The sequence below is a fragment of the Neurospora hispaniola genome (genome assembly GCF_033458365.1).
Source record: "Neurospora hispaniola strain FGSC 10403 chromosome Unknown B0T23scaffold_1, whole genome shotgun sequence".
Taxonomy (NCBI): domain Eukaryota; kingdom Fungi; phylum Ascomycota; class Sordariomycetes; order Sordariales; family Sordariaceae; genus Neurospora; species Neurospora hispaniola.
In genome coordinates, this window is record NW_026944406.1 from 506191 (window position 1) to 529063 (window position 22873).

At 52.3% G+C, this 22873-nt stretch overlaps 9 protein-coding genes across 9 annotated transcripts; 7 read left to right on the top strand and 2 right to left on the bottom strand.

Moving 5' to 3' along the window:
- Positions 1-300: 300 nt before the first annotated feature.
- Positions 301-2071, bottom strand: B0T23DRAFT_308002 (uncharacterized protein; the record flags this gene model as incomplete). Its single annotated transcript, XM_062834454.1, has 4 exons — positions 301-1222; positions 1281-1666; positions 1725-1829; positions 1880-2071. The coding sequence occupies 4 exons, from the start codon at positions 2069-2071 to the stop codon at positions 301-303; spliced, it is 1605 nt and encodes a 534-aa protein (XP_062696472.1).
- A 2474-nt stretch (positions 2072-4545) lies between these two features.
- B0T23DRAFT_400570 (uncharacterized protein) lies at positions 4546-5064 on the bottom strand (the record flags this gene model as incomplete). Its single annotated transcript, XM_062838502.1, has 3 exons — positions 4546-4634; positions 4693-4862; positions 4958-5064. 3 exons carry the CDS (start codon positions 5062-5064, stop codon positions 4546-4548), a joined length of 366 nt encoding a protein of 121 aa, XP_062696473.1.
- Positions 5065-6880: 1816 nt separating this feature from the next.
- Positions 6881-8197, top strand: B0T23DRAFT_433782 (uncharacterized protein; the record flags this gene model as incomplete). Its single annotated transcript, XM_062840467.1, has 3 exons — positions 6881-6990; positions 7051-7105; positions 7175-8197. The coding sequence occupies 3 exons, from the start codon at positions 6881-6883 to the stop codon at positions 8069-8071; spliced, it is 1062 nt and encodes a 353-aa protein (XP_062696474.1). The 3' UTR covers positions 8072-8197.
- Positions 8198-9777: 1580 nt separating this feature from the next.
- Positions 9778-11722, top strand: B0T23DRAFT_368654 (uncharacterized protein). Its single transcript, XM_062836461.1, has 2 exons — positions 9778-10604; positions 10664-11722. The coding sequence occupies exons 1-2, from the start codon at positions 9921-9923 to the stop codon at positions 11495-11497; spliced, it is 1518 nt and encodes a 505-aa protein (XP_062696475.1). The 5' UTR covers positions 9778-9920; the 3' UTR covers positions 11498-11722.
- A 384-nt stretch (positions 11723-12106) lies between these two features.
- B0T23DRAFT_368656 (nucleotide-diphospho-sugar transferase) lies at positions 12107-13876 on the top strand. The gene is made up of 2 exons (XM_062836462.1): positions 12107-12743; positions 12847-13876. Exons 1-2 carry the CDS (start codon positions 12420-12422, stop codon positions 13648-13650), a joined length of 1128 nt encoding a protein of 375 aa, XP_062696476.1. The 5' UTR covers positions 12107-12419; the 3' UTR covers positions 13651-13876.
- A 307-nt stretch (positions 13877-14183) lies between these two features.
- On the top strand, positions 14184-14918 carry B0T23DRAFT_2470 (uncharacterized protein). The gene has a single exon (XM_062834147.1). It carries the CDS (start codon positions 14357-14359, stop codon positions 14819-14821), a length of 465 nt encoding a protein of 154 aa, XP_062696477.1. The 5' UTR covers positions 14184-14356; the 3' UTR covers positions 14822-14918.
- A 724-nt stretch (positions 14919-15642) lies between these two features.
- B0T23DRAFT_2444 (endoglucanase IV precursor) lies at positions 15643-16911 on the top strand. The gene has a single exon (XM_062834090.1). It carries the CDS (start codon positions 15801-15803, stop codon positions 16902-16904), a length of 1104 nt encoding a protein of 367 aa, XP_062696478.1. The 5' UTR covers positions 15643-15800; the 3' UTR covers positions 16905-16911.
- A 1048-nt stretch (positions 16912-17959) lies between these two features.
- B0T23DRAFT_433788 (uncharacterized protein) lies at positions 17960-19275 on the top strand. The gene has a single exon (XM_062840468.1). It carries the CDS (start codon positions 18078-18080, stop codon positions 19116-19118), a length of 1041 nt encoding a protein of 346 aa, XP_062696479.1. The 5' UTR covers positions 17960-18077; the 3' UTR covers positions 19119-19275.
- A 1655-nt stretch (positions 19276-20930) lies between these two features.
- Positions 20931-21759, top strand: B0T23DRAFT_400576 (uncharacterized protein; the record flags this gene model as incomplete). The annotated part of the gene is made up of 4 exons (XM_062838503.1): positions 20931-21083; positions 21370-21436; positions 21472-21617; positions 21688-21759. The coding sequence occupies 4 exons, from the start codon at positions 20931-20933 to the stop codon at positions 21757-21759; spliced, it is 438 nt and encodes a 145-aa protein (XP_062696480.1).
- Between the last annotated feature and the right edge of the window lie 1114 nt (positions 21760-22873).

Here is a 22873-nt window from a genome sequence, read left to right on the forward strand (position 1 = left end):
TTCGGATCAAGATAATTGTATCGCTGTGCTCGAGTGTCCAACTGCTGCGTTGTATCTTTGACACCGAACATGCCCTTTGTCCTTGCTGGTCCCACACGAAGGTTCAACTTATAAATGTATTCAGTCAAATGTTTACAAGGCCAAAATAGGAGGGTATCATATTGAAGCAAAAAGGAAAACAAACAATGCTAAATGTGCAGCAGTATTCCAAAGAACAAAAAATGACCTTTGTAACTTTATTCTCATTTTTCCCCATGTGCAACAGATGCTAATCCGCCTACGTCCAGCGCAGACACCCCATCAAATCATCCCGCCCGGCATTGGATATCCTCCCGTTGAACCATCCAAAGGCGACCAATCATCCTCCCCACTCGCCTCCTCATAGTACGTCCCGATCCCATACCGACCCCCAAATGACCCCGACATATCCGACGCCGCTGATACCGAAGAGTTCCACCTGCTGTGATATCTCTGCGTTTGCGACTGCACACTTCTGTTGCTCCTGATTGTGCCATGGCTGGCTTGTCGCGGTCTTGTCACCACTGGCCCTGGCCCTGGACCGTATCCTCCGTATCCCATTTCCAAATCTCCGTAGCTGTGGCCGTAGCTTGGCCTGCGCGGTGTGTGAGGCGAGCTGGAGAAGGGCTCTTCGTAACGGTCGGTCGATATGGCGATGCCTACTCCTACGTGGAGGCCCATTTCCATTTCCGAGTCCCTCCTCCTGCTGTTATAGCTGTTGTTGATTGGCGACCCGTAGACCGGGGACATCGGGCTTATCGGGCTGACAAAGGTGTTGCTGGAGGTAATGCTTTGAGTTGGGGAAATCAGCCTCTTTGCTGATTGGGATTGAGGACTGGCGACTCCCACGGCTGTTGTCGCATTAGAGTCCTTATATACGTGTGAGTTCACAGTTTTGGTGCTCATAGAGTGACTGTGTCCCGTCCATGGTCTCTTCCCCGTCACGTTCGACTTTGTGCTTCCGGCTGTCTTCGGCCTCGATCGGGTGGTGTAAGAGCCACGGGTCGCATTGTTGGTGATCGATGGCTCTTTGCCCCGCAGGAAGAGGAAAAAGCGGGGAAACGAAGGCATGCAGCCGACGAGAATGGTGCCGCAGTACTCGATCATGGTCCAGATGCCGACTTTTGTAATGATCCAGGTTAGGTCGGGGTCGGAAAGGAGGGGGATACGGACGACGACGCCAACAGTTGCTATAGCGCAGGTCCTATTGCTTGTGTGTTAGCAGATGAAAATGGGAAGGGAAGTCCTGCCATGAAACCTACAAGATACCGACGGCAAACACCGCCGAAACGCCAACCTTCCTCCTCATAGGCAACTGCAATCGAAAGATCGCCCAAATAGGGGTGATCAACATGCCCAAATCCAAAAACAGATTCATTGCTCCTCCAAAGATAATTGCGGCTGCAATGTTGATGCAATGCCCCTCCATCAAGGGATTCCAAGCTTTCTCGCGGGGCGTGCACTGGAAGGTGTAGGTAAAGATGGCAGAAAACGAATGGCCGGCGTTAAGGAACAGGAGGATGTGGATGCACCACCAGATGGAATCTCTTCGAGAGCCGGGGCAGAAGATGCGCCTGAACTGGAGGAGAATCGAGGATTTGGCGAGGAACATGGTGGAAGCATAGGATATTTCGGCGAGGTAGTTCCACTGCAATGTGTCAGCAAGATGGCGGAGATCGACAGGAATGGTGTTGACTGCTACTGACGTATGAGAGATTCGATATGTCGACGAAGCGAACGTTCCAGAGATGACGGGAGAAGCCATGCTTGGATTGGTAGATGAAAATGACTTCCCAAAGGATGATGCCAGCCTGCGTCTGGGTTAGTATCTGGTCGTCATGCGGTAGTCCAGTGTCCATACCGTGCCCAAGATGGCGGAGTAGTCCTCAAGCTTGACCTCTCGTAGAAGGAAAGCCTTGGTAAAGATTCGTACGACAAGTGCTATAACCATCAAGACCATGGTCCCGATGGCAACCCCAAGCACAATAGGATGCATCGTCTCCGGATTGACAAAGTTGGGTATCTGACCCTCGGGCGGCATCATGGCCGGCATGTCTTGGAGTGTCCAACCTGCAGCCATGGTTACGGTGGCGATGGAGTTTGTGATGGACGGAATGTGTACCCGGTCTGTTGTAGTGATGGACTTTGTGCCCGGTATGTGGTAGTTATGTGAACTCCTTAGTAACGAAACATGATGACCTTGCTGAGAAAGAGTGAACTTGGTTAGAGGTCTTCACGGTCCATGTGTTCGCGCATCACCATGGGAAAGACAGGGTTGACTGGACAGGAAAGTTGAAAGAACGTTGTCTGCCCAGCAGCCCAGCAAAAGCAAAGAGAGACAAAAAGAGAGAAGACGGAGAATCCAACAAACTATAGTTTAAGCTCGGGAAGAGAAAAGGATCAGTTGAACCCCATATTTGGGGTGTGACCAGAGCTCCGGGATCCGGTTCGGCAGACATTGAACTCGAAACGAAGACCGGACCCGCCCATTGTTTACACACATCATGAACTGACAAGTCTCGCGATATCACTGACTCCGCCGCACCGCAAAAATTTCCATGTCCAGTCAGCTCAGGAACTGGTTCGGACAGGACAAGGGCTTTTTAGGATTTCGAGGATTTGTTGACCAGTAGGGACCACCATCACTGGCGGAGCGGCAAAGACCAGCGAAGCCACTCAGCGTGTAAAAGCGGCCTCCGACGATCTGATTGGCTCCCACTCTCGCGGGGCAGCACAACGATGCACAGCGCCTCGATTAGCTTCGCACAGTTTCTCGGCCCGTGAGTGGTAAAGTTAACGGACGTTGTCCACCCAGCTGGAGGCCTGGTGGCCACCTAATGACGATTTACGATGTTGGCTTTTTGCCCATCACCGACGGGCGCTTGTCAGGTTCAGCCAGCCGGTGGCTCAATGCTCAGAATGGCTTTGTTGGTCCGATCGAATGGCATCGGTGCGGCGGTGCTGGTGATTTCCACGACTGGCTGGCATTCGGCCGGAGGGGTGACTCGGGAATATGATGGTCGTCGGTATTCTTTTTGGATGTGATGTGGCGGGCCATTCATTAAACTCAACAGTCGTCGTCGTCGTCGCCGATAACGTTGACGGGTGTTGTCGATCTTTCGCACTCGCTTTTGGCTCGTCATGGTTTGGTGGAAGGAAGTGAAAAGTGTGGTCAAGCTCGTCGTTTTCGACAGTCCAAAGGTCACAGCTGCCTGCCATGATTGCCCCGCGCAACTCCGTCTTTGCCTTCCTCATCAGGGAAGTGGGCTCCCGTGTCTCCACTCCGAGTCCGGGGTCCATCTCGGTACCTGAACCCACTTTTGTCCGGTGTAAGTTCCGACGTCAGCCGATTGCTGCTCAAACATCAGCTGGTCAATATCATCTATAGAATAAAAAGTTAACACTCCCCAGAAAATCCCTCTAAAGTCTCTGCAAAGAAGACGTCTTTGTTTAGAGTTGAGCCGACGCCGTAAGCAACAAGGGCTAAAGCCACCTGCAAGGACAGCGGTATCGGCAATGCATCCGTACAGGTACCTTCCCCAAACAGCTCCTGCTTCCTATTCTTACCCAATCCCGCGTAGCACGAGATATCCATTAGCTCCCTTCTCCCAGTTGAACATCCCGTTTTCCGACCCATCATCCACTGGAAGAGCCACCATCAACGCCTCCTCTCTTTTCTCAAGACTCTTACACCAACGCATCTGAACCACGAAAGACCCCACAATGCCCGAAATATGCCCCCACCAACCTCCTTCTCACCTACTACCTCAGCCCTCCCCAGCTTTGCTTCCTCTCTCCGAAGAGCCTTGTCCATTTCAATGGGGCTGGCAGAGGCGGCCGCCTGCGGTTGGTGCTTTTACAAGTGCTCTTGCGCTTGCACATACTCGTCTGTCATACTTTTAAGAAGGTCCGAGTCGTATCGTTCCCGGGTCACCACTAGAGGAGCCCAAGTGTACCTAGCCACTTTTCTTTGCAAATGCCTTTTGATATCGTGATTCGATTGATGGTAGAAATCTAGGTATTTGAGGGTATCTCCTTCACAGCCTGGTACTTCCATCCTGAGCACCGCTCTTCTAACCCCTTTTTCCACAACCCTTTTCCCCTGATGTCTTTTCCTTGATCCCTTTTTCATGATACATGATTCATCATCTATTTTCCATTATGCCTTTTCCTTGACCTCTTTCTAAACTCCTTTCCTTACATTGTCTACACTCGTCAGTGATAAAAATCTCCCTTACAAGTGGTTTATATTTTTTCCACTACCTAGTCAACGGCAACTAGCAGCCCCGATGACTAGGTATCTCTATAATATTCAGCATACATCGCTTCAGTCACAACATGAATGGACTCTTCATCCGTCTTGAACCTCAGCCGAGACTCTCCACGTATTCTCTTCAACTGTAGGGGGAGGGATCCTTCCCCAAGCCAACCTTGGCCGGGCTTGTGCTCCTCGAACAAGCGGCACTCGTTCTTGCACGGTACTAAACACCAAGCGGTACTGCCAGTTGTAAATCTCGGACGTGCGGATTAAGTATCGGCGTCGACGGACATCGGGGCGATCGCGATCCAAGGATGCTTGATTGGAGATTCGTCGTACAAATTGCCGCCCGTCGAAACTGTCAGTGAGCCGGGGAGGAATCGTCGTCTCGGTAAGAGATGGTGGTGGCTCTGGACTGTCTAATAAGGCCAGTGATGGTCGACTGAAGAACGAGACACGGAGGCCAAATATGGAAATCCCCTCGGTGGTAATGGCGGCGGGGATACTGGCCCAGAGATTACCGCTGAGGCCACGGAGGGATGTGAGCCACCAGACTGAAGGTATGTTCCGTGCAATCCATTGCTTTCTGGTGTTGCGGAGAGGTTGTATTCAGTCAGCTGTGGTTCGCTCTAGAAGAGAAGAGTTGGCTAGCTTGGCAGAGGCTGTGGGCACGGGACTTACAGGAGGTTGAAGGGGATTGCGGCTAACATGACGGGGAAAGTCGCCATGCGACAGACGAAGGGCTGTTGAAGGCCTGGAATGTACAACTGGTCTCTTGATTGGGGCATTGTTTCTTTCTGGGACACGGTATACGATAGTGATGACTGTTGGGATGACTTGTTTGCTTGGGGTATCTCAAGTCGTTAGGCTTTTATTGGGACATCGTCAGAACTTGAAGAAAGTGCGGTGATGAATAGGGAAAAGGAAGTGTGAGCAGAGGAAAGACAGAGCGTATCATTTTGCTTTTTATCACAGTTCAGAATATCGGTGGACGTGGTTTATTTTCCTCCTTTTGTTCTGCATGTCTGTTTTTTTTAGAACAGGGCATGCAACATAATGTCCGACATTTTGTATGAACGGACCTCGATTTATAACTGCATGCTAAAGGTGTCTCCAGAAGCTCGGCGGCTATGATGCGCAGGTGTTGTTCGCAGCTTCCTGGGGATAGAAAAGGTAACGACAGGATACCTATTCAAGATTCCCGAAGTATCATCTGCAGAAGCAGTTCAGTCCAGACATTCACAGCCATAATGATCCACGATCGTGAGAGCTCAACAACGTACCGATTGTCATAGGGAAAGTCCTGCCATTCGCCTTAGAAAACACCAGGAGAATGTTGTGGTTATCATTATGATGGGCCACGTCGATGCCATGTTATCAGCCCTGATACTCCTCACCGCCCACGTTGTTTACTCGGAGCTGATGAGGTCCGTATGATGCACGATCCAACGGACCTTGAAGAGGACCTTTCACTATTTGTGCGCTGCATAATGCGTTATTGGAGATACACCGGACTCCGGGCATCCTCTGGGATGTTAAAATGCATCTGCGCGTAAGCAAGGTAGGGGAAACTGCCCTGCAGCGTCTGGAAGTAGGTAGAGGTAGGTAATAACTGCCACATGAAAGAACCGAAAGAACATGGGGTTGATCGAAATCATGGCGTTGCCATCTGGAGCTGGAAGTACGAGCATCCACCTGCTACCGAGCAGTTGGATCGAGAATGCCTGAACATGGAATCGTCCATCGATCATCGTGCCTTGCCAGCCTAGAGGTAATGAATGCGGTGGTAGGTAACTATCGGCTTGTAGCCAGGGAGGCCTGTACTAAAGCCGACAACTGCCGCTGGAACACACAAATTGAAGGTACCTAAGCATGCGCGAGAGAGGCCAGACTCCTTCCATTTTTGTGTGGCCCTTGACGACAGACTGCTCTGGCAAGTTGTAAAAACCCGGCGATTTTGACGTTCCTTTTTTCCTTTCCATCAAACAGCTATCGCACGTCAGCGGCAAGATGAAGTGTGGGTGTTGGCAAAATTCTTAACAACATCCTGGCCAGCTTGATGTGACGAACCAGATTCCAATGTCCAAACTCTAAGGCCAGTGATGATGATGATGATGATCCAACGGCACTCACTTCTCCGATTACATCAATATTATCTTGGGTATTCCTTCGCCGAGACCCTATGCGAGGTGCTATATGAGATACCTCTAGACATCCATCACATATCTGCCTGGTTACAAGTCGGGCCAGTGACTGGAACGCAACATCAAGAGCCGGCAAAATGTCCAGGATCGACAACGTCGATATGGATCTTGACTTCCGATAGGCACGCACAAATGCTTTGCAATATCAAATACCCTCCACTACCGAATTGTTCATCATTCGGCACTTGCAAACCGTATGAACTCGAATTTCCTGTCCGTTAGCAACACCGAGTACGGGCGATGAGGCCAGAAAGCTCGATACTTCATGAGCCTGGTTAAAAGCTAAGGTTATCCTCTCTGTCAGCCCAGACTGTCGTGTCCCTGAGTTCACTGGATCAAAGATTGCTTTCGATCACTTCCTCTTTTATCACTCCTCTGAGGCATTGTTATCATCGTGACCATGTACTGGCTTGGAGCTCTCTCCTTCGTGGCCGCCGTTCAGGCCCAAGGATTTTCAATGAACATGTTGCGGTTCGGCTGTTCACAAGCAGTCATTGACCGTATTGATCCGTGAGTTCTACCTCCAGCCTACCTCTGGTCGCAAATAAAAAGGCACTAACACCCCCACAGACTTGTCGAACCGGGCATGCTCCCTTCTTCACACGTCCATCAAGTCGTCGGCGGCGTACGTCAATCTCTTCCCCTTCCCGGTCGATCCCCCTTTTAATGCTCACACTAACAACGAACCACCCAGAACGCCTTCAACGCCACCATGCCCTCGGGCCCCAACGCCGACATCTCCAAACTCGCCACCTGCACCTCCTGCAGTTTTTCCGAGGACTTCTCCAACTACTGGACCGCCAACGTCTACTTCCGCGCCCGCAACGGCACCTACAAGCGCGTCCCGCAAATGGTCAACGACCAAATCGGCGCCGCCAACGCCGGTATCACCGTTTACTACACGGCGCCCGGTCCCAAGACCGTGACGGCCTTCAAGCCCGGCTTCCGCATGTTTTCGGGCGACTCCAGCCGCCGCACCTCCCCCGGCTTCGGCAAGAACATGCAATCGTGCTTCCGGTGCTACACGGGCGCCAACTTTGGCGGCAACACGTACGCCCCTTGCCAGGACCCGCAGCGCGACACCGAGACGTTCCCTAAGCAGCCGTGCCCGGGCGGAATCCGGTCGAGCGTCATCTTTCCTATTTGCTGGGATGGCAAGAACCTCGATTCTCCTTCGCATACGGAACACATTGCCCATCCGGTCGCGGGGCCAGCGCAGTTTGCTGTCGTGGGCGCCCAGTGCCCTTCTAGCCACCCGGTCAAGATCCCGCAGGTGCATTATGAGATTGTATGGGACACGCGCCAGTTCAATAACAAGGCGGACTGGCCTGCGGATGGCAGCCAGCCGTTTGTGTTGAGCAATGGGGACACGACGGGGTACGGACAGCATGGTGATTACGTGTTTGGGTGGGAAGGAGATAGGCTGCAGCATGCGATGGACAATCGGTGCTTTGGGCCGACGTGCAATGAATTAAAGACGCAGACGTTTGACAAGGCGAATCAGTGCACGGTGAAGAGCGTGGTGAATGAGGATACGGATGGGTGGTTGGAGGCGTTGCCAGGTATGGCGGGACATCCGATGAAGAAGTGATGGATGAATGGGGGATATCTGTCTAGTAAGTGGAAGGTTTGATGAGGATGATGATGGAACGTTCGTTCATGTCAAATACCCCCTTGCCCCATCGCTTCTTTGAGTAAGTCGATCATTTGTAGCAACACGTTAATCCACCTCGAGAACCTTAAATACAAATTTCCTTCTACATTTCTCTGGACACTGAAAGCGGCCGTAACGAGCGAGTGTATGACCTCCTTTCTCCAGCTGTACAGATGTGAACCCCGAACATGAAGAGACAAAGGACATCCATAGCCGGCCAAAGACCCATCCATCTCACATGTGAAATGGTAGGTATCGTAACGCCAGATGGAGCCAAGAACGGCACTTGCTCGTCTCTCTCTCAGACGGAGACGGGGGAAAATCCCCACGCTACCATTGGGACGGATGTACGTGAGCAACGAAACAGGGAGAAAATGCGGCACAATACATGGGCATACATAGGCAAGTATAAGGTGTAGGTAGGTAAACTCATAGTCATAAATTACTGTGCCCCCTTACCATATTGGATATCTGGGGGAAGAGGACAATATTTTGACCATGACTGTAGACAGCATGACTGGGGTTGTAACCCTAGAAGTTACCCGGCATAGTAGTATAAATGAGTTGCCGCTGCCCCCCCCTGTCGTTCGTCGGCAATTGAAGAAAAAGAAAATCCGGGGTGCATTTGAACAATACCTGCCTGGGCCTTGAATGGAATATTAACCGGATTACCCGTCCCACTTGAGGAAGTCAGAGAAAGAGAGAGTTACAACATAGTCCCTTTCCGTGGTAGCAAGCCCACTTGGTTGTCCCGAAATTCAGGAGTTGTGCCGCCTGAGGCGTGAGGTGTTGGTGTTGACGAGTGTGCCGGCGACGGGGTAAGTGGAGGTTTGTGAAGAGATGGATCGGGTGGCTGGAAGGTGTTGGAGGGACTCGAATAATGGAGGCTGTCGCTGTTACAAGGCAACGGCTGATGGTCAAATTTCTACATGCCAAGGTTGCGTGTGATGAGTGATGTATTGGGATAAAAGGTGACGAGCAACTCGAGAGCAGATGGAACGTGACGTCATTGAAGCTTCGGCGATGATCGACGCGGTGCTCGCGTGGTCTCCGTTTGTGTGCTGTATCTTGCTCTGTGAGCTCTTGATGAATTCAGATTTGCGTCCATGAGCGTACCGACGCCAGAGATATAATTGAAGATTTCAAATAAAGGGGAAATCCAATGGTGTTGAACTTGTTCGATGTTGGTATCCACATTGATGGACGCGTTGTCCCTCGCGACGGACCTGATTGTTAAGGGGGCCCCACCTAGCGTGGTTAGTGCACAGACGGTGCCTGCTGATCAGCTGTCGGTCGCTGCCGGAAAATCCGGGGAAATGCGCATCAGATCGACGGATGGAATTGAGAGAACATCAGCACAGGGCATTTCTGTCTCGATATCCAGAAGTTATGATTTATTTCAGTTCAATCGATGCCGAGATTTGAAGATGGAAGGAGGAGGAAATGGACGACGAATGAGGAAGGCTTTCAATGCCCAGAAACGCCCAGAAAACGCCAACCTCTTTTAGGGCCTAGGCGCGCCATGGCACATTAATCGGGCAATCAAACTGGGGCCAAGGGCACCTTGACGTCCACCCTGCCGCGAGCCTGCATCCACTAGGTGTGACCGCCGCCTGCCGCTCCCCTCCTTTCTCACCCGTCCATCTCTCCCCCTCTCCTCCTTTCGCCAAAGGCACCGTTGCAAAATGGCCGGCTAGCTACTACTGTACTGCCTTTGGTCCAATGGATTATTCTTGTGTCCATCCATCTTCGCTGACGACATGATGCTACCTTGGACAATCCCACCATGCAGCACCCATCACAACACCCCGTCGTCATCGGCGACCCCGATCTAGGCGTCAAGATCATGGAGTTTGAAAACGAAGACGACTTTCTGCTCCAGCAGCGACGAAGCCCTACCCCACGACAAAGGATGCGGGCGCTCCTCCGTCAAATGCGATACGGTCCGCTCGGAAGACTGCGTAACGCCCTCTTCTTCCTCGGCACCCTCCTGATCTTTGGCTGCATCATGCTCCCATACGACAACGTTGTCCGTCTCGGCCTCCGATTCAATGTCAACAAGTTCCAACACTACCTCAACTCCCACCCAGTTGAGAAATGGCTATTTGCGCCACCAGCATACCCCGTCGATCTGGGCACAGACACTGTCGTCATCGTCAAGACCGGATACGGCACGCGTATAAGGGCAAACGCCTGGTTCGAAGCTCTCAGCGCCTCCAACGAGTTCCGCAACTTCCTCGTTATCGCCGACTATGCCTCCAAGCCAGGTCAAGAGGCCAATAACTATGGCACGCCTCTACCGATACACAACGTTGTCAATCAGACCCTAAGCTCCTTGGGACCGGCCGCCAGCTTGTCCAACTCACGAGTTGCGAAATACCTTCGATTTGCCGAAGCTATAGAAACTGGGAAGGGAGAAGAAGCAGACCAACTAGCCAAGTCCACAGGCTGGGAGATAGACGCCCTCAAAGTACGTGCATCACGGTCATCTCTCATCACCACCGACACCCGTTAACACTTGTCCAACAGTTCATCTCGGGCCTCGAACTCGCTTACTCCAAGTTCCCCAACAAAAAGTGGTACCTCCTCGTCGACGACGACACCTACCTTGTCCAACCATCCTTAAAACCCCTCCTCGCCCACCTCGACTCCGAAGTCCCCTACTACCTCGGCAACGCAGTCGGCGACTTCCGCGTCCGCTTTGCCCACGGCGGCTCCGGCATCATCTTATCACAAGGTGCCATGTCCTCCCTCATTCTCGACAACCCACACGCCGTGCGCACCGCCCACCTCGAATCACTGTCGGAAACATGGGGCGACCGCTTGCTGGCCAGGACCCTGATAAGAGCCGGGGTATATCTGGATGAGGAGTACAGCCATTTGTTCAGCGGCGAACCTCCATGGTGGGCCAAGATTCGCCCGGATCGGTTCTGTAGTCCTATTATCACGTTCCATGGACTGGGCCAGCCGGAGAAGATGCACCAGGCAGGCGAGAGCTTCAGAAATGTGAGCAAGCCGCTACTGTGGAGCGATATCTGGGACGTGTATGGCATGTCGAGGCCGTGGAGGCAGAGTACATTGACGGAAGACGAGCTGGCAAAACCAATAGAGTATGCGAATTGGGACCATGCAGGTGGGAGTGGTGGAGAGGTGGCGGTGATCGAGGGTGTCGAGAAGGCGGAGGAGTGCGGGAGGAAGTGCTATGAGAGGGGGAACGAGTGCATGGCTTGGACGTGGGAGAAGGAGACAAGGAGGTGTAATCTCAGTCCGTGGATGATTGTGGGAGAGAGGGTTGAAGGGAAGGTGAGCGGGCCGAATGGAAAGTTGGCAAGGGAGTTGGAGATGGTTTGTTTAAAGTATTAGCAGACCGGGAGATGACAGAACGGTTATGAACAGACGTGTTGCTACTCAGCGGGATGAAATACCTTCACGACCTATATTACCCATATTGCTCCAGTCAGAAAAGACGTGCGGCGGAGCATCGCGAGATGCTATGCTAGAAGAGCAGAATACCCGGCTCATGTTTATTCACGAGTATTCTTATTAACACATGATTAACAAACTGTATTGTTTTACTTTGCCCATGCGGTTGAAACCTATGCGACGCAGGAGTTCCCATCAACAGGCGAGTGTCGTACGTGAACACGAACACGGAGTTGTCAACGTCACCTTCGCACATCACCAGACCCGAGTCTGTCGTCGTTGAAGTCAAGCAGTACTACTTGGTTAGCTCGTGCCATCTCGTCCGCCACAAACGTCTTGAAGCATGTATAACGAACCCCGAGTCACTGCGCGAACGCGGTTCAGTTTACCTGCCTGGTCATCTGCAGGGGCACGCACTGGCGCATGTTGATACCATAATTAAGCGATCGACAGGGGTTGAACTGACTGTGCAGACGGAACAGTAAGAATTGCCCGTTTATCAGCTACCTTGTGATACTTGAGAAATGCTGCGATAAGATCCCGTGATATGTACCGACATGTCGCTTCCTTTTTTTCCTAACGTTGGGAGGCCGGGCGCTAACGAAACTGAACTGAATGGACCAGTAAGTTGAGAGAGACAGACAGACCCTGGGGATCTCGACACACACCGACAGTCACGCCATCGTGTCTTCCACGCAAGTTCAATCATTGCGCGACGGATTGAGAACTCCCTTCTCTGTGCTTGGTTGGCATCCACCTTTCTTGAACAGCCGAGGCAGACCAATGGACTGATCCCGCTCCTTGACCAAAGAACTAAACCGTCGCCTTTCGGAATCTTGCTCTTGCGCCAGAGACCACCAAGATGCGACCGATATTCTTACGCTCCGTGTTCCGGGTCGCCACCATCGCCACGCCCATTCTCCTCGTCCTCCACTACTTCGTCACCCACGTCCTCGCCCTCATCCACATCTTCTTCCAACACCCCGGCATCGCCATCACCCAGCGCGAAGTCGCCAATGCCTACCTCAACGGCACCCTCCAGGAATCGCGAAAGGCGCCTCAGATCCCCAAGATCATCCACCAGATCTTTCACAACTGGAAGGACCCGGCGAACGAAACGCTGCCGAGTGATTGGGAACAACAGAGGCATACTTGTATAGACATCAATCCCGATTGGGAATATCGCGTATGTTTTCCTCCTTTTTTTCCCCCTTTTTTTCGTTCCCACCCTTCCCTTCTCTCTATCCAATTTGTCCATAATTTATGCTAATTTGGATACAAACAAACAGCTCTGGACACACAAATCCTCCCTCGCCTTCCTCTCCACCCACTACCCTACCTTCCTCCCCGCCTACCTCTCCTACCCACACCCCGTCCAGCGCGTCGACGCCCTCCGCTACTTCCTCCTCTACCACTACGGCGGCATCTACCTCGACCTCGACAACGGGTGTCTGCCGTCCATCAAGTCAGGATCAGGTTCATTAGACGCCTTGACGTACTTCCCTCTCTGGATCACCGATGGCGGCAGAGGAGCGCTAAGTAATAATATCCTGGCTGCTAGACCTAACCATCCATTTTGGGGACGGGTGGTGGCGGAGTTGATAGAAGGGAGGGGGGCGTTGCCGCTTGGGAGCTTGACGGAAAGATTAGCCGGGTTCTGGAAGCGGTGGTGGTGTTTGTGGGGGGTGTTGCGGTATGTGGAGATTAGTTGGGGAGTTGGACAGTGGTTTATTGGTGGGGTGTGGGACGAGTATCATCGGATGCTGCAGCTTGGGAAGAAGGATGCCGTGGGAGGAAAAGTAGTACTTGAAGGGGTGGATGAAGAGGTGAGTGGGAGGTTGTATAGGCTCATGATGGATAATCGGCCGGGCATGGATGAGTGGGTGTTCTTTACGCAGGGCAGGGGAGGGACGTGGAATGGGTGGGATAATCGGTTGTTTTTGGAGATTGGAGACCATTTGTGGATATTTTCCATGGTGTTGGGATCGTTGGTGGGATTGATGGGTTGGTTGGCGAGGAGGTATTGGCGGGCCCAAAGAGGGAAAGGGTATCGGAAGGTGAAGAGTGAGGACATGGAAGATAGAAGCGAGTGAGGCTAAGCAAGTGCTCGGGGCTTCGGTGTTGTCAAGCCTGGTGTCGGCCTTGTTTGTCGTCTTTGTTAGCAGAAAAGGTGGACGAGACTATGGCTGGATGATTAAATGCGGCCAAGACAGACATTGGTTATACCTGGAATTTCGGATCAAGGTTTTCGTTTGGGATAAAAAGCACCTAGACACTGCAGCACGCGTTTATAGGAATTAATGAACATCTTTGTGGAAAGCCTTCGGGCTCTGTTAAGAGGACATGAAGGGTGAAGATGCCTCCCTGTGACAGATATGAGGACATTTCGAGATATGGCTTGTTGAACAACAACACGGTACCCGAGGTGGCCCAGAGAAGACACCACCACCATTCCAACCACAAAAAGATAGCGCCGGAATCTTTAGCCTTTGTTTGATCCGTCTTGGTCTATGGCTTTTCGAACCAGATTTTTCTAGCATCAACTCTCAGCTCGATGCAATCAAAGGTCCAGGCCGAAAAACCCAAACGCTTCACTACCATTGACGGCCGCATACACCATGACGTGGTCCAAAAACGGTGGACTTCCCCTTTCAGCCACTTCTACGTATCTGCCCCAGTCGTTCATGCACTCAGAATTGATGTTCGGGCGTGACGCCGCGATATCAAACGGGCGCTTGAATGTTTCCAGCGTAACGCTTATCCGGACTAAGAAGCTCCACGCATCCTTCCCAAGTTCCCATGCCCAGGCACAAAATTCAATTCCCAACACTTTTGCCAACTCCTCTTCCAACCGTTGCATCAACCTCATTCCCGCCCGACAGGAGACGGACTCCAAATTACCCGCACCGCTCCTCGCGTATGCATGCCGGTATTGCTGTCTCTCGCGATAACACTTCGGCTCCGGGAGCCTGGGTGGCGGAACGTACAAGACATGGCGGCTTCACTTTTTCCCCGCTTGAACGCCATCGCTTAGAGTTGCATAGCACTGTTGCATTCATACCTCCTCTTGCCTCCCAAACTTGTCTTTCAACCCAGAGATACCGGTTTTCCAGTACCGCGGAACATGGACAACCGCGATCACCGTGTTCTGGAATGGAAAGTTGTGCCGCGGTGGTCGTTGTCGAGACACTAAGACGTCGAGGACCCACCATCACATGGATGTTTCCCCTTTCGGATAGACCGCAGCGTTACATCCTCCCATGAAACGGGAGGAACACACCCCCCGGTACAAACACGGATCCCTGTCCAGGGGGAACTGGGGAAGAAATGCCTCCGTATGCTTAATCGGGAATAGGGGCATCGCAGTAGGCGTCTCGATGGTCTTGGCATCTTTTCGGGTCCTCGGCCGCGAAAGGGTCTTTGGACACTCGATGGTTTAGGGTCTTCAATGTCGTGAATGAGGAAAACGGCTGAGGTGAGGTATAGATCCGAGTATGAAAAACATTTACAGAGGAGTTCAACGCCGCAATGACGACGGTGCCTGACCCGTACATACTCCAAATCAAGGCAGATGTTCAATCGACTCTTCGGCAGGAGGCTCAAATTCTTTCCAGGGTCTACCGCAACTCGGTTTCAGGAAATCCAGAGCCTGCTCCAACACCCCTCGCTTGTCCGGTTCCCGGCACTCCTATCGCCCTGAACCCGGTCACTCAGAGCCTCAGACGGAATGCTAACCGATGTTTCCTCTCAGACTTGGGGCTGTCCACCAATACTGGAAGTTTCCGCACACACAATGCTGTCTCCGACGATCCACCCCCACTAGTTCTCCCGTCCACCTCCAACATCCTACCCGTCTTCAAACATGGTGGCTTTCCGGGGCGCTTGCACTTTCCCCTTGGTCTCCGGTCCTGCTCATCTAATCTCTAATAACAGGATGCCAATAATCCACTTCTCCACGCGTTGCGGCAAACGTCAGACGTTGCGGTATCGCCGCGAATTGCATCATTGACCATGGACTGCAAGCGCCGCAACGATGCCATGGGTGAAGGCCCATTAGTGTAGCCGAGGCTTGTGTTGTTCAACGCCAATCCAAAGGGTATAAAGACGTCGACAGGTTCCAAGTCATCAGGAAAAAAGAAGAAGCAAGACAACAGACTTCAGCATCTGAACATCTACCACATTCACTTCTCTTCTATTCTATTCTCCAACCATCGTCATTCTTTCGATACATATAACATTCACAATGGCCCGCAAGAGCATCCTCACCGCCCTGGCTGGCGCTTCCCTCGTTGCCGCCCACGGCCACGTCTCCAAGGTCATCGTCAACGGCGTCGAGTACCAGAACTACGACCCCACTTCCTTCCCTTACAACTCCAACCCTCCCACCGTGATCGGCTGGACCATCGACCAGAAGGACAACGGCTTCGTCTCGCCCGACGCCTTCGACTCCGGCGACATCATCTGCCACAAGTCCGCCAAGCCCGCCGGCGGCCACGCCACCGTCAAGGCCGGCGACAAGATCTCGCTCCAGTGGGACCAGTGGCCCGAGTCGCACAAGGGCCCCGTCATCGACTACCTGGCCGCCTGCGACGGCGACTGCGAGTCCGTCGACAAGACGGCCCTCAAGTTCTTCAAGATCGACGGCGCCGGCTACGACGCCACCAACGGCTGGGCCTCGGACACCCTCATCAAGGACGGCAACTCGTGGGTCGTTGAGATCCCCGAGAACATCAAGCCCGGCAACTACGTCCTCCGCCACGAGATCATCGCCCTGCACAGCGCCGGCCAGGCCAACGGCGCCCAGAACTACCCCCAGTGCTTCAACCTCAAGGTCGAAGGCTCCGGCTCCACCGTCCCCGCCGGCGTCGCCGGCACCGAGCTCTACAAGGCCACCGACGCCGGTATCCTCTTTGATATCTACAAGAACGACATCTCCTACCCCGTTCCTGGCCCCTCCCTCATTGCTGGCGCCTCCAGCTCCATCGCGCAGAGCAAGATGGCCGCCACTGCTACCGCGTCCGCTACCCTCCCTGGCGCTACTGGCGGTAGCAACAGCCCCGCTACCTCTGCCGCTGCTGCTCCTGCTACTTCCGCTGCGGCTGCTACTAGCCAGGTCCAGGCCCCTGCTACCACCTTGGTCACTAGCACCAAGGCTGCTGCTCCCGCTACTTCTGCTGCGGCTCCTGCTGCTCCCGCTACCTCGGCTGCGGCGGGCGGTGCTGGCCAGGTCCAGGCTAAGCAGACCAAGTGGGGACAGTGCGGTGGAAACGGCTACACTGGTCCTACTGAGTGCGAGAGCGGATCTACTTGCACCAAGTACAACGATTGGTACTCTCAGTGCGTCTAAGTGCGTCTAAGTACCTAGACCCAGATGTATATTAGCGAAGAGGTGGTGCATGGTTGAAGGATGGGGGAGAGAAAAAGACGGTGATCGATGCCATAGCATGACATGACATGACAGTATGGCATGACATGGTATGAGCACAAGGTTGATGTCCATGACTGTCTACCTAGAGAGTGATGAGACGACGGAGATGGGAGAGGGATGAAGGATGAAGAAATCTTGTAACATAGGTCATTTTTTTTTATATTTTCCAAAACCAATTCTTGTATCTGTACATACAGCTTTGCATCATATAGAAACATACATCATATCATATCCACTGCTGTCTGTCCCTGTTCTTTGATACTGGTAGAGGTTCCTTGGCTTGTTGCTACCTCTAATGACATGAAACGAACAAGAAACAGTAACAGGTTAGCTTACCCGTTGAATGATAAGAGGTAACCGGGAAGGTGTGCGTGCAAATACGTTTACGCCAGGAAGGACTCGGCAATAGTCTGGTCATGTTTAAGGTAGGTAGAGGCAGGTATGTATTTGGCACATTGAATGCCCTACTCCGTCTACTCCATAACAAATTGGGAGGATCGCAGAGTTGATGACTGGAAAATTCTAGTACCTCTACTATTTTGGTGCTGAAAAATCCTCCATTTAACAAGATTGCTGTTTCGCTTCTAAACCACGCGTGGTTGCTGAGTTCTTGACTTCTTGATAGGGACGTGGCGTTGTCGGATCTTCCCGAGTGAGGAATTACGAGCAAACAAAGTCCAGCGACAAAGAAAATCACGATACCTCTAACGCAAAATGAGTGATAGGTATTCCGGATGCAGCGCCCAAAAGATATGTCATTTTTCGGCCGCTAACTGGAAGGCGGCCGGCCACAAAGCATGGAATGGAACAAATCAGAAACCAGCCCGCTTTCTTTTGTCCACAATCTGCCTATGAGTTAGCATAACTTTAGTCGAAGCTCTGCCCATTCGCCTTTTTTTTTTCGCCTGGTGTCCAGTTTATTTCCTTGTTTCTTTTAATTTTCTATCGTGCCCATTTTTCTTTCCCAGAGGGCACTTGTATCTCTCGGGCTGTCATTCATCTCGTGCACGCGTGCAGCTCAAAACGCAACCTTCCTCAACACCATCTCCACACACACTGCCAGAGTAACAAGATTCACGTTCGATCGCTGTTATGGAATTCAACACAGACAGTACTTCTCCGCAGAAGGAATCATTCCATCCAAAAGAGGAAAATACCATGGAAGTGGGACCTGCCGCCATGGATTCCAGCGAAGACATCCATTTGCAAAAGGATTCATTCTCGCCGGGGCCAGAGGACGAAATTTACATGGAAGATTCACCTGTTGTGGAAAGAGCACCTGCTGCCATGGAGGAGACAACTGTCGCGAACAAGGCGTATGAACCTTCTGTGACGGAGTGGTCACCTATTGCGGAAGGGTCACCCATCTTGGAAGGGGAAGGGTCACCCATCGCGGAAGAGTCACCCAATGTGGAATGGTCACCGATCTCGGAGAAAGAACCTGTCCTCGAAGGAGAACCTGTCGAGGAAAGAGCATCTCCTTCCATCGAAACGCCATATTATCACGTCGATACGCCACCCATTGCTGAAAAGGCATCTCCCGTCATAGAAAAGACAGCTTTCATAGAAGAGCCGCTTGTTGTGACAATGCCAACCGTCGTCGACAAGCCATTTGATTTGGGAATGACACCTGTTGAGGAAAGAACATATTTCACGGGAGCGGCACCTCCTGTCGTGGAAAAGCCACCAGTTGTGGAAAAGGTACATCCTATCGTGGAAAAGACGTCTTCCCCGGGAAAGGCACATGGTACAGAAGAGACACCCATCGTGGCAAAGAGGCCTACCGTGGAAAAGAAGGCACCTGCAGAAAAGAAGACACCCGTCGTGGAGAAGACACAGGTCGTGGGAAAGGCATCTGTCACAAAGGAAGCACCGTTCATGAACAAGGTACGCGTACCTATCATGCAAAAAGTGCCTGTCCTGCTCGAGACAACTGTCTCGAAAATGGCACCTTTCGTGGAGAAGTTCAGAAAGGAGATTCGTGCCCTTCAGAACTATCAAGAAGCCCCGTCAGCAGCAGGACCGGCCGCGACAATGTCCATCCTCTGCCTTTTCGCCTTGTACATTACACTCTTCACCTTGATTTCCCGCCTCAATGCATCCTCGGTCCTTCTCTTCCTTCCATGGCTCTGAGCGGCTGGAAAAATCCATCAAGCGGAAGGGTTGGCCGGTGCTTGTCACCGTTGCTCTTGCCCCGATACATCACGACTTGTACTCCTGCATGCGTCATCCACTGCAGTCGATCACGAACTTGCCAACTTGAGGGCTCGTGCGCTTCTAATGCCCCCCCCCCCCCCCCCCCCCCCCTCTGGCTCTGTTCTTCCGTCTACGCCCGGCCCCTGCCTCTGCTGCTGGCTTCCGTCTCTTCTTCTTCGACAAGTAGTTAGTACCTACCTTAGGTACTTGAAGTTTATCCCCGTACTCGCCATCAAATAGACTCGTACTGCTCAAAGATCATCGACGGCTCACCAGCTCAACCAGCGGTCGATACAAGCGAGTTCAGATACCGAGGCTTCACTGATAGCAGCGAATTACCTGAAACATAAAAGTGTTGGCATGGTTCTCGAGCCCGTGTTGGAAGTTGTCTTTGGCCTCAAAATTCTTTCACTTTCATCCGAAGATCAGCCGCGGACTCGCAACCTGCAAAGTCAAGACAACTGGCTGGTTGTTGCCAAGTGCCAACGAATACGTTCAACAGCACGACATCTTCTCTTGCTTCGAATTTTATGACCTGACGTGCGTGAGAAGGCAGTTCGATTCTGGCGGTAGCAAAATAACAGAGAAAGAGTGGTGCTGGATGGATCGATATTAAGGGCAGGCTTGACAGCCGGGTGCATGGGATCATAACAGTTTTGGAAGGAAGGCGCAGATTATTGGTGGTAGGCCGTCACCCGAAGCTTGCCAAAGGAAAACGTGCTTCACTCAGAGCAGAGCATGGACAGAGGAGCAAGTCCGAAACTGCCCGTTCCCGAAAGGTCGAAAGGGAGAGTTTCGAAAGGGCGAAAGGACATATACTGTATCGTGCAATCATCATTTTCCCATTGTTATTGTGGTCTTTTCCACCAGCTCCGTATTTCAAATGAGCCACATATGTATCTGATTTGTTCAAATGGAAATCGTACATCCTGAAATGCTCCTATACCAATCGAAAACATGTGCTCCTGAGCCGAACCACCGTAATCACTATACCTAGGAGTATGCCTTCCTAATCGAAGAAAGAGCACTATCAAGAGTTGAAAATGCCTGGACAAGTTGACTGGAGGTGACAGGTGCCTGACAAGAGACGTTTATCGTGGAGGCAGTCCTGTCACAGCACATAGGATCACCTGTCCAAGTGCTGTTTCCCTTCTCAGTCCAGTCGGTAAACTCGTGACCGCCGGGTTCCTGTCAGGTACGGGAGAGCGTGACACGAGAAAAAACTGTCTGTTCCCCTCGTCTAGAATCAAGGAGGAAATGGAAGGAACGCGTACCTCTACGAGCAACCAATCTTGACTCCCACAGTTTCTTGCTCTCCCACGCGCCTTCCAGGCAGCCGCTCCCCTCGTTCTCTCTCCCCTCCCCTCCCTTCCCCTCCTCTCTCTTCCCTCCCCACCCGTTTTATCTTCCCTTCTCCCTCCCCTCTTCTTCTCTTCTCCTCTTCCCTTTCCTTCAACATCAAACACAGCCATCGTTGTTCACCACCACTTCCTCACCATTCTTCGTCGCTGCTTGCGTTCAAGAACATCAACAGCACCACCAAAAACCACCACCTTCTTCAACCTCCAGTTACTCGGCGTACCGCCAGGGTGCCATCGTCGCCCTGCTCCCTGCTGGTGCCCTCCTCGGTTCGCTCGTCGCTGGCACTTTCTCCTGGTAAGCTCTATCGCCTTTTACCTCCGTGGCGTCCAGGAGAGGATTACCTATTGACGTCTCCTTCCACTTTAGCCCCTCATCAACTTCACCGCCATGGATCAAACATCGGCTACGGGTGCTGCTGCGGCTGCCTCAGCAGCACCCACAACTTCATCGGCTGCCCCAGCTGTACCCGCAGCACCACCAGCTGCCCCGGCTGCCCCGGCCCCATCAACTTGCTCTTGCCCAGCGCGCAACCCTAAGGGCGTCCTATTTTCTGTTCCTGTTAAGACGGGCAGTAATGCTCCTGTGCTCCCAGATTGAGCACAAGGTGAGTAAACACATGGCTTCCGCTCGTTAGTCAAAGCTCAGCAGAGAACTAACACAATGAAGTAGGATAGTAGGGCAGGGGGGGGGGTTGCCAAGTTGCAAGTCATCCTTGAATCATCTTTGTGTCCGTTTCTCTTGTTGTTGAGACGTCAATGCTAACAGTTTCCTTATGCAACCAGGTTTTTACAACCCCCCCCCCCCCCTGGAAATTGTAAAATCAGAGCGGGTCCGGGGTGAAGTTGCTAAGAGTGTCGAGGACGCTCCCGGGCGCTCTGCCATGTGGATCGTCCGTACCCTCGCCTCAGCCGACGCTCCAAGTTTACAGATTTGATGTCTCGCGAGCCTGGTCGAACTGTACAAGGGCCCTCTGATGGCTGGCTCCGCGACGTTTCCCTTCTCGGCTATCTACTTCCCAACTTACTCCCACCTAAAGAAGGGACCTTTTCGGCGAGTCAAAGACCAAGAAGGTGGGTGTTCTCCAGATCTTTCCCGGTTGTCGGTACCCTCTTGACTAATTGCTGGATCGCTGGGTGTTTGACAGGCCGGCCTAATCTGCCACCGATTCGAACTGCTATCTCGATTGCCTCCATGGCAGCCGGTCTTTTCACCGTAGATGAGGATTTGATTGAGAAGGCAATTGAAACACCGGGTTGCACTGTTTCGGGGTGTGCGGCGAATTGGATCTGTTTGTAGGGGGCGGGGTCATTGGAAGAGGGAAGAGTTGTGTCTGTAGTCGTCATGTATGTCTGTACACTTCACGAGCAAGTCCGTAGGGAGCCACGCGATAACAACACTCCATGTCTATGGCCACAAATCATCCACTTTGATCGCTTGACTCCAGCTCGCCCACCACATGTCAACGTAACCGTCTCACCATCCACATCCTCCCTAGCATCCTTCTCACACAGCAGGTACAATCCTCTACGAATAGCTGAACGAATCCCCCGGATCCGCGCTACCCTTCATACTCCCCAATCTGTCCAAGTGCTTCCCTGATTACTAGTAATTCTTTTGGACCACCTCCCTCTCCATCTGTGAATCCGGACATTTGACATATGTCCCCCACTTCTCCACAGGAATCTTCTCCGTGACCAACATTTCCCACGAAATTCTGGATAGCCGCTAAGCCCTCAGTTGGATACACGCCCATTCATGCGGTCACAGAATAATGGAGGTAACATGGACAGATGGTTCCGATGAGCGTAAGCGCTGGAGTCCACATCCGGAACGGTGACAGTAGGGGTTCGGCGGCCTTGTCACACGTCGATTTTCACGTGCCAGTCCTGCTTGTTGACTTTGGGGTAGCTGAGTCAATAGGAGGTAACAACGGAGAGTTGGGAGGGTAGTTGTATGAAGACGTGGGCGTAAAGGGAGGAGGAGTAGAAGTTTTCGTGCTTGTCTTAGTCAGTTGCCCGGTAGGGGCTGTGCTCTAAAGACTTCCACTTTGGAATGAAACGAACGAACAAATGAAGAGGAAGAGGGCGGCGGATTGAAAGTCAAAGGTGAAGAGAGAGCGGAAAACTGGAAGGAAAGAATACCTAGTGGAGCCGCTTACGCTTACGCTGACGCCAGCTGGTTCAAGTGTTAGTTACGTGGGTTTATGTTTTCCATAATTTGGATAGGTTAGCGTGGGAAAATGAGAAAAAGGGAAAAAAAAGGAGAGGAGGCTTAGGTATCCTGGACAACTGAAGTCTCACGGCTGAACGTCTGATTCCGTTTTTTTTTTT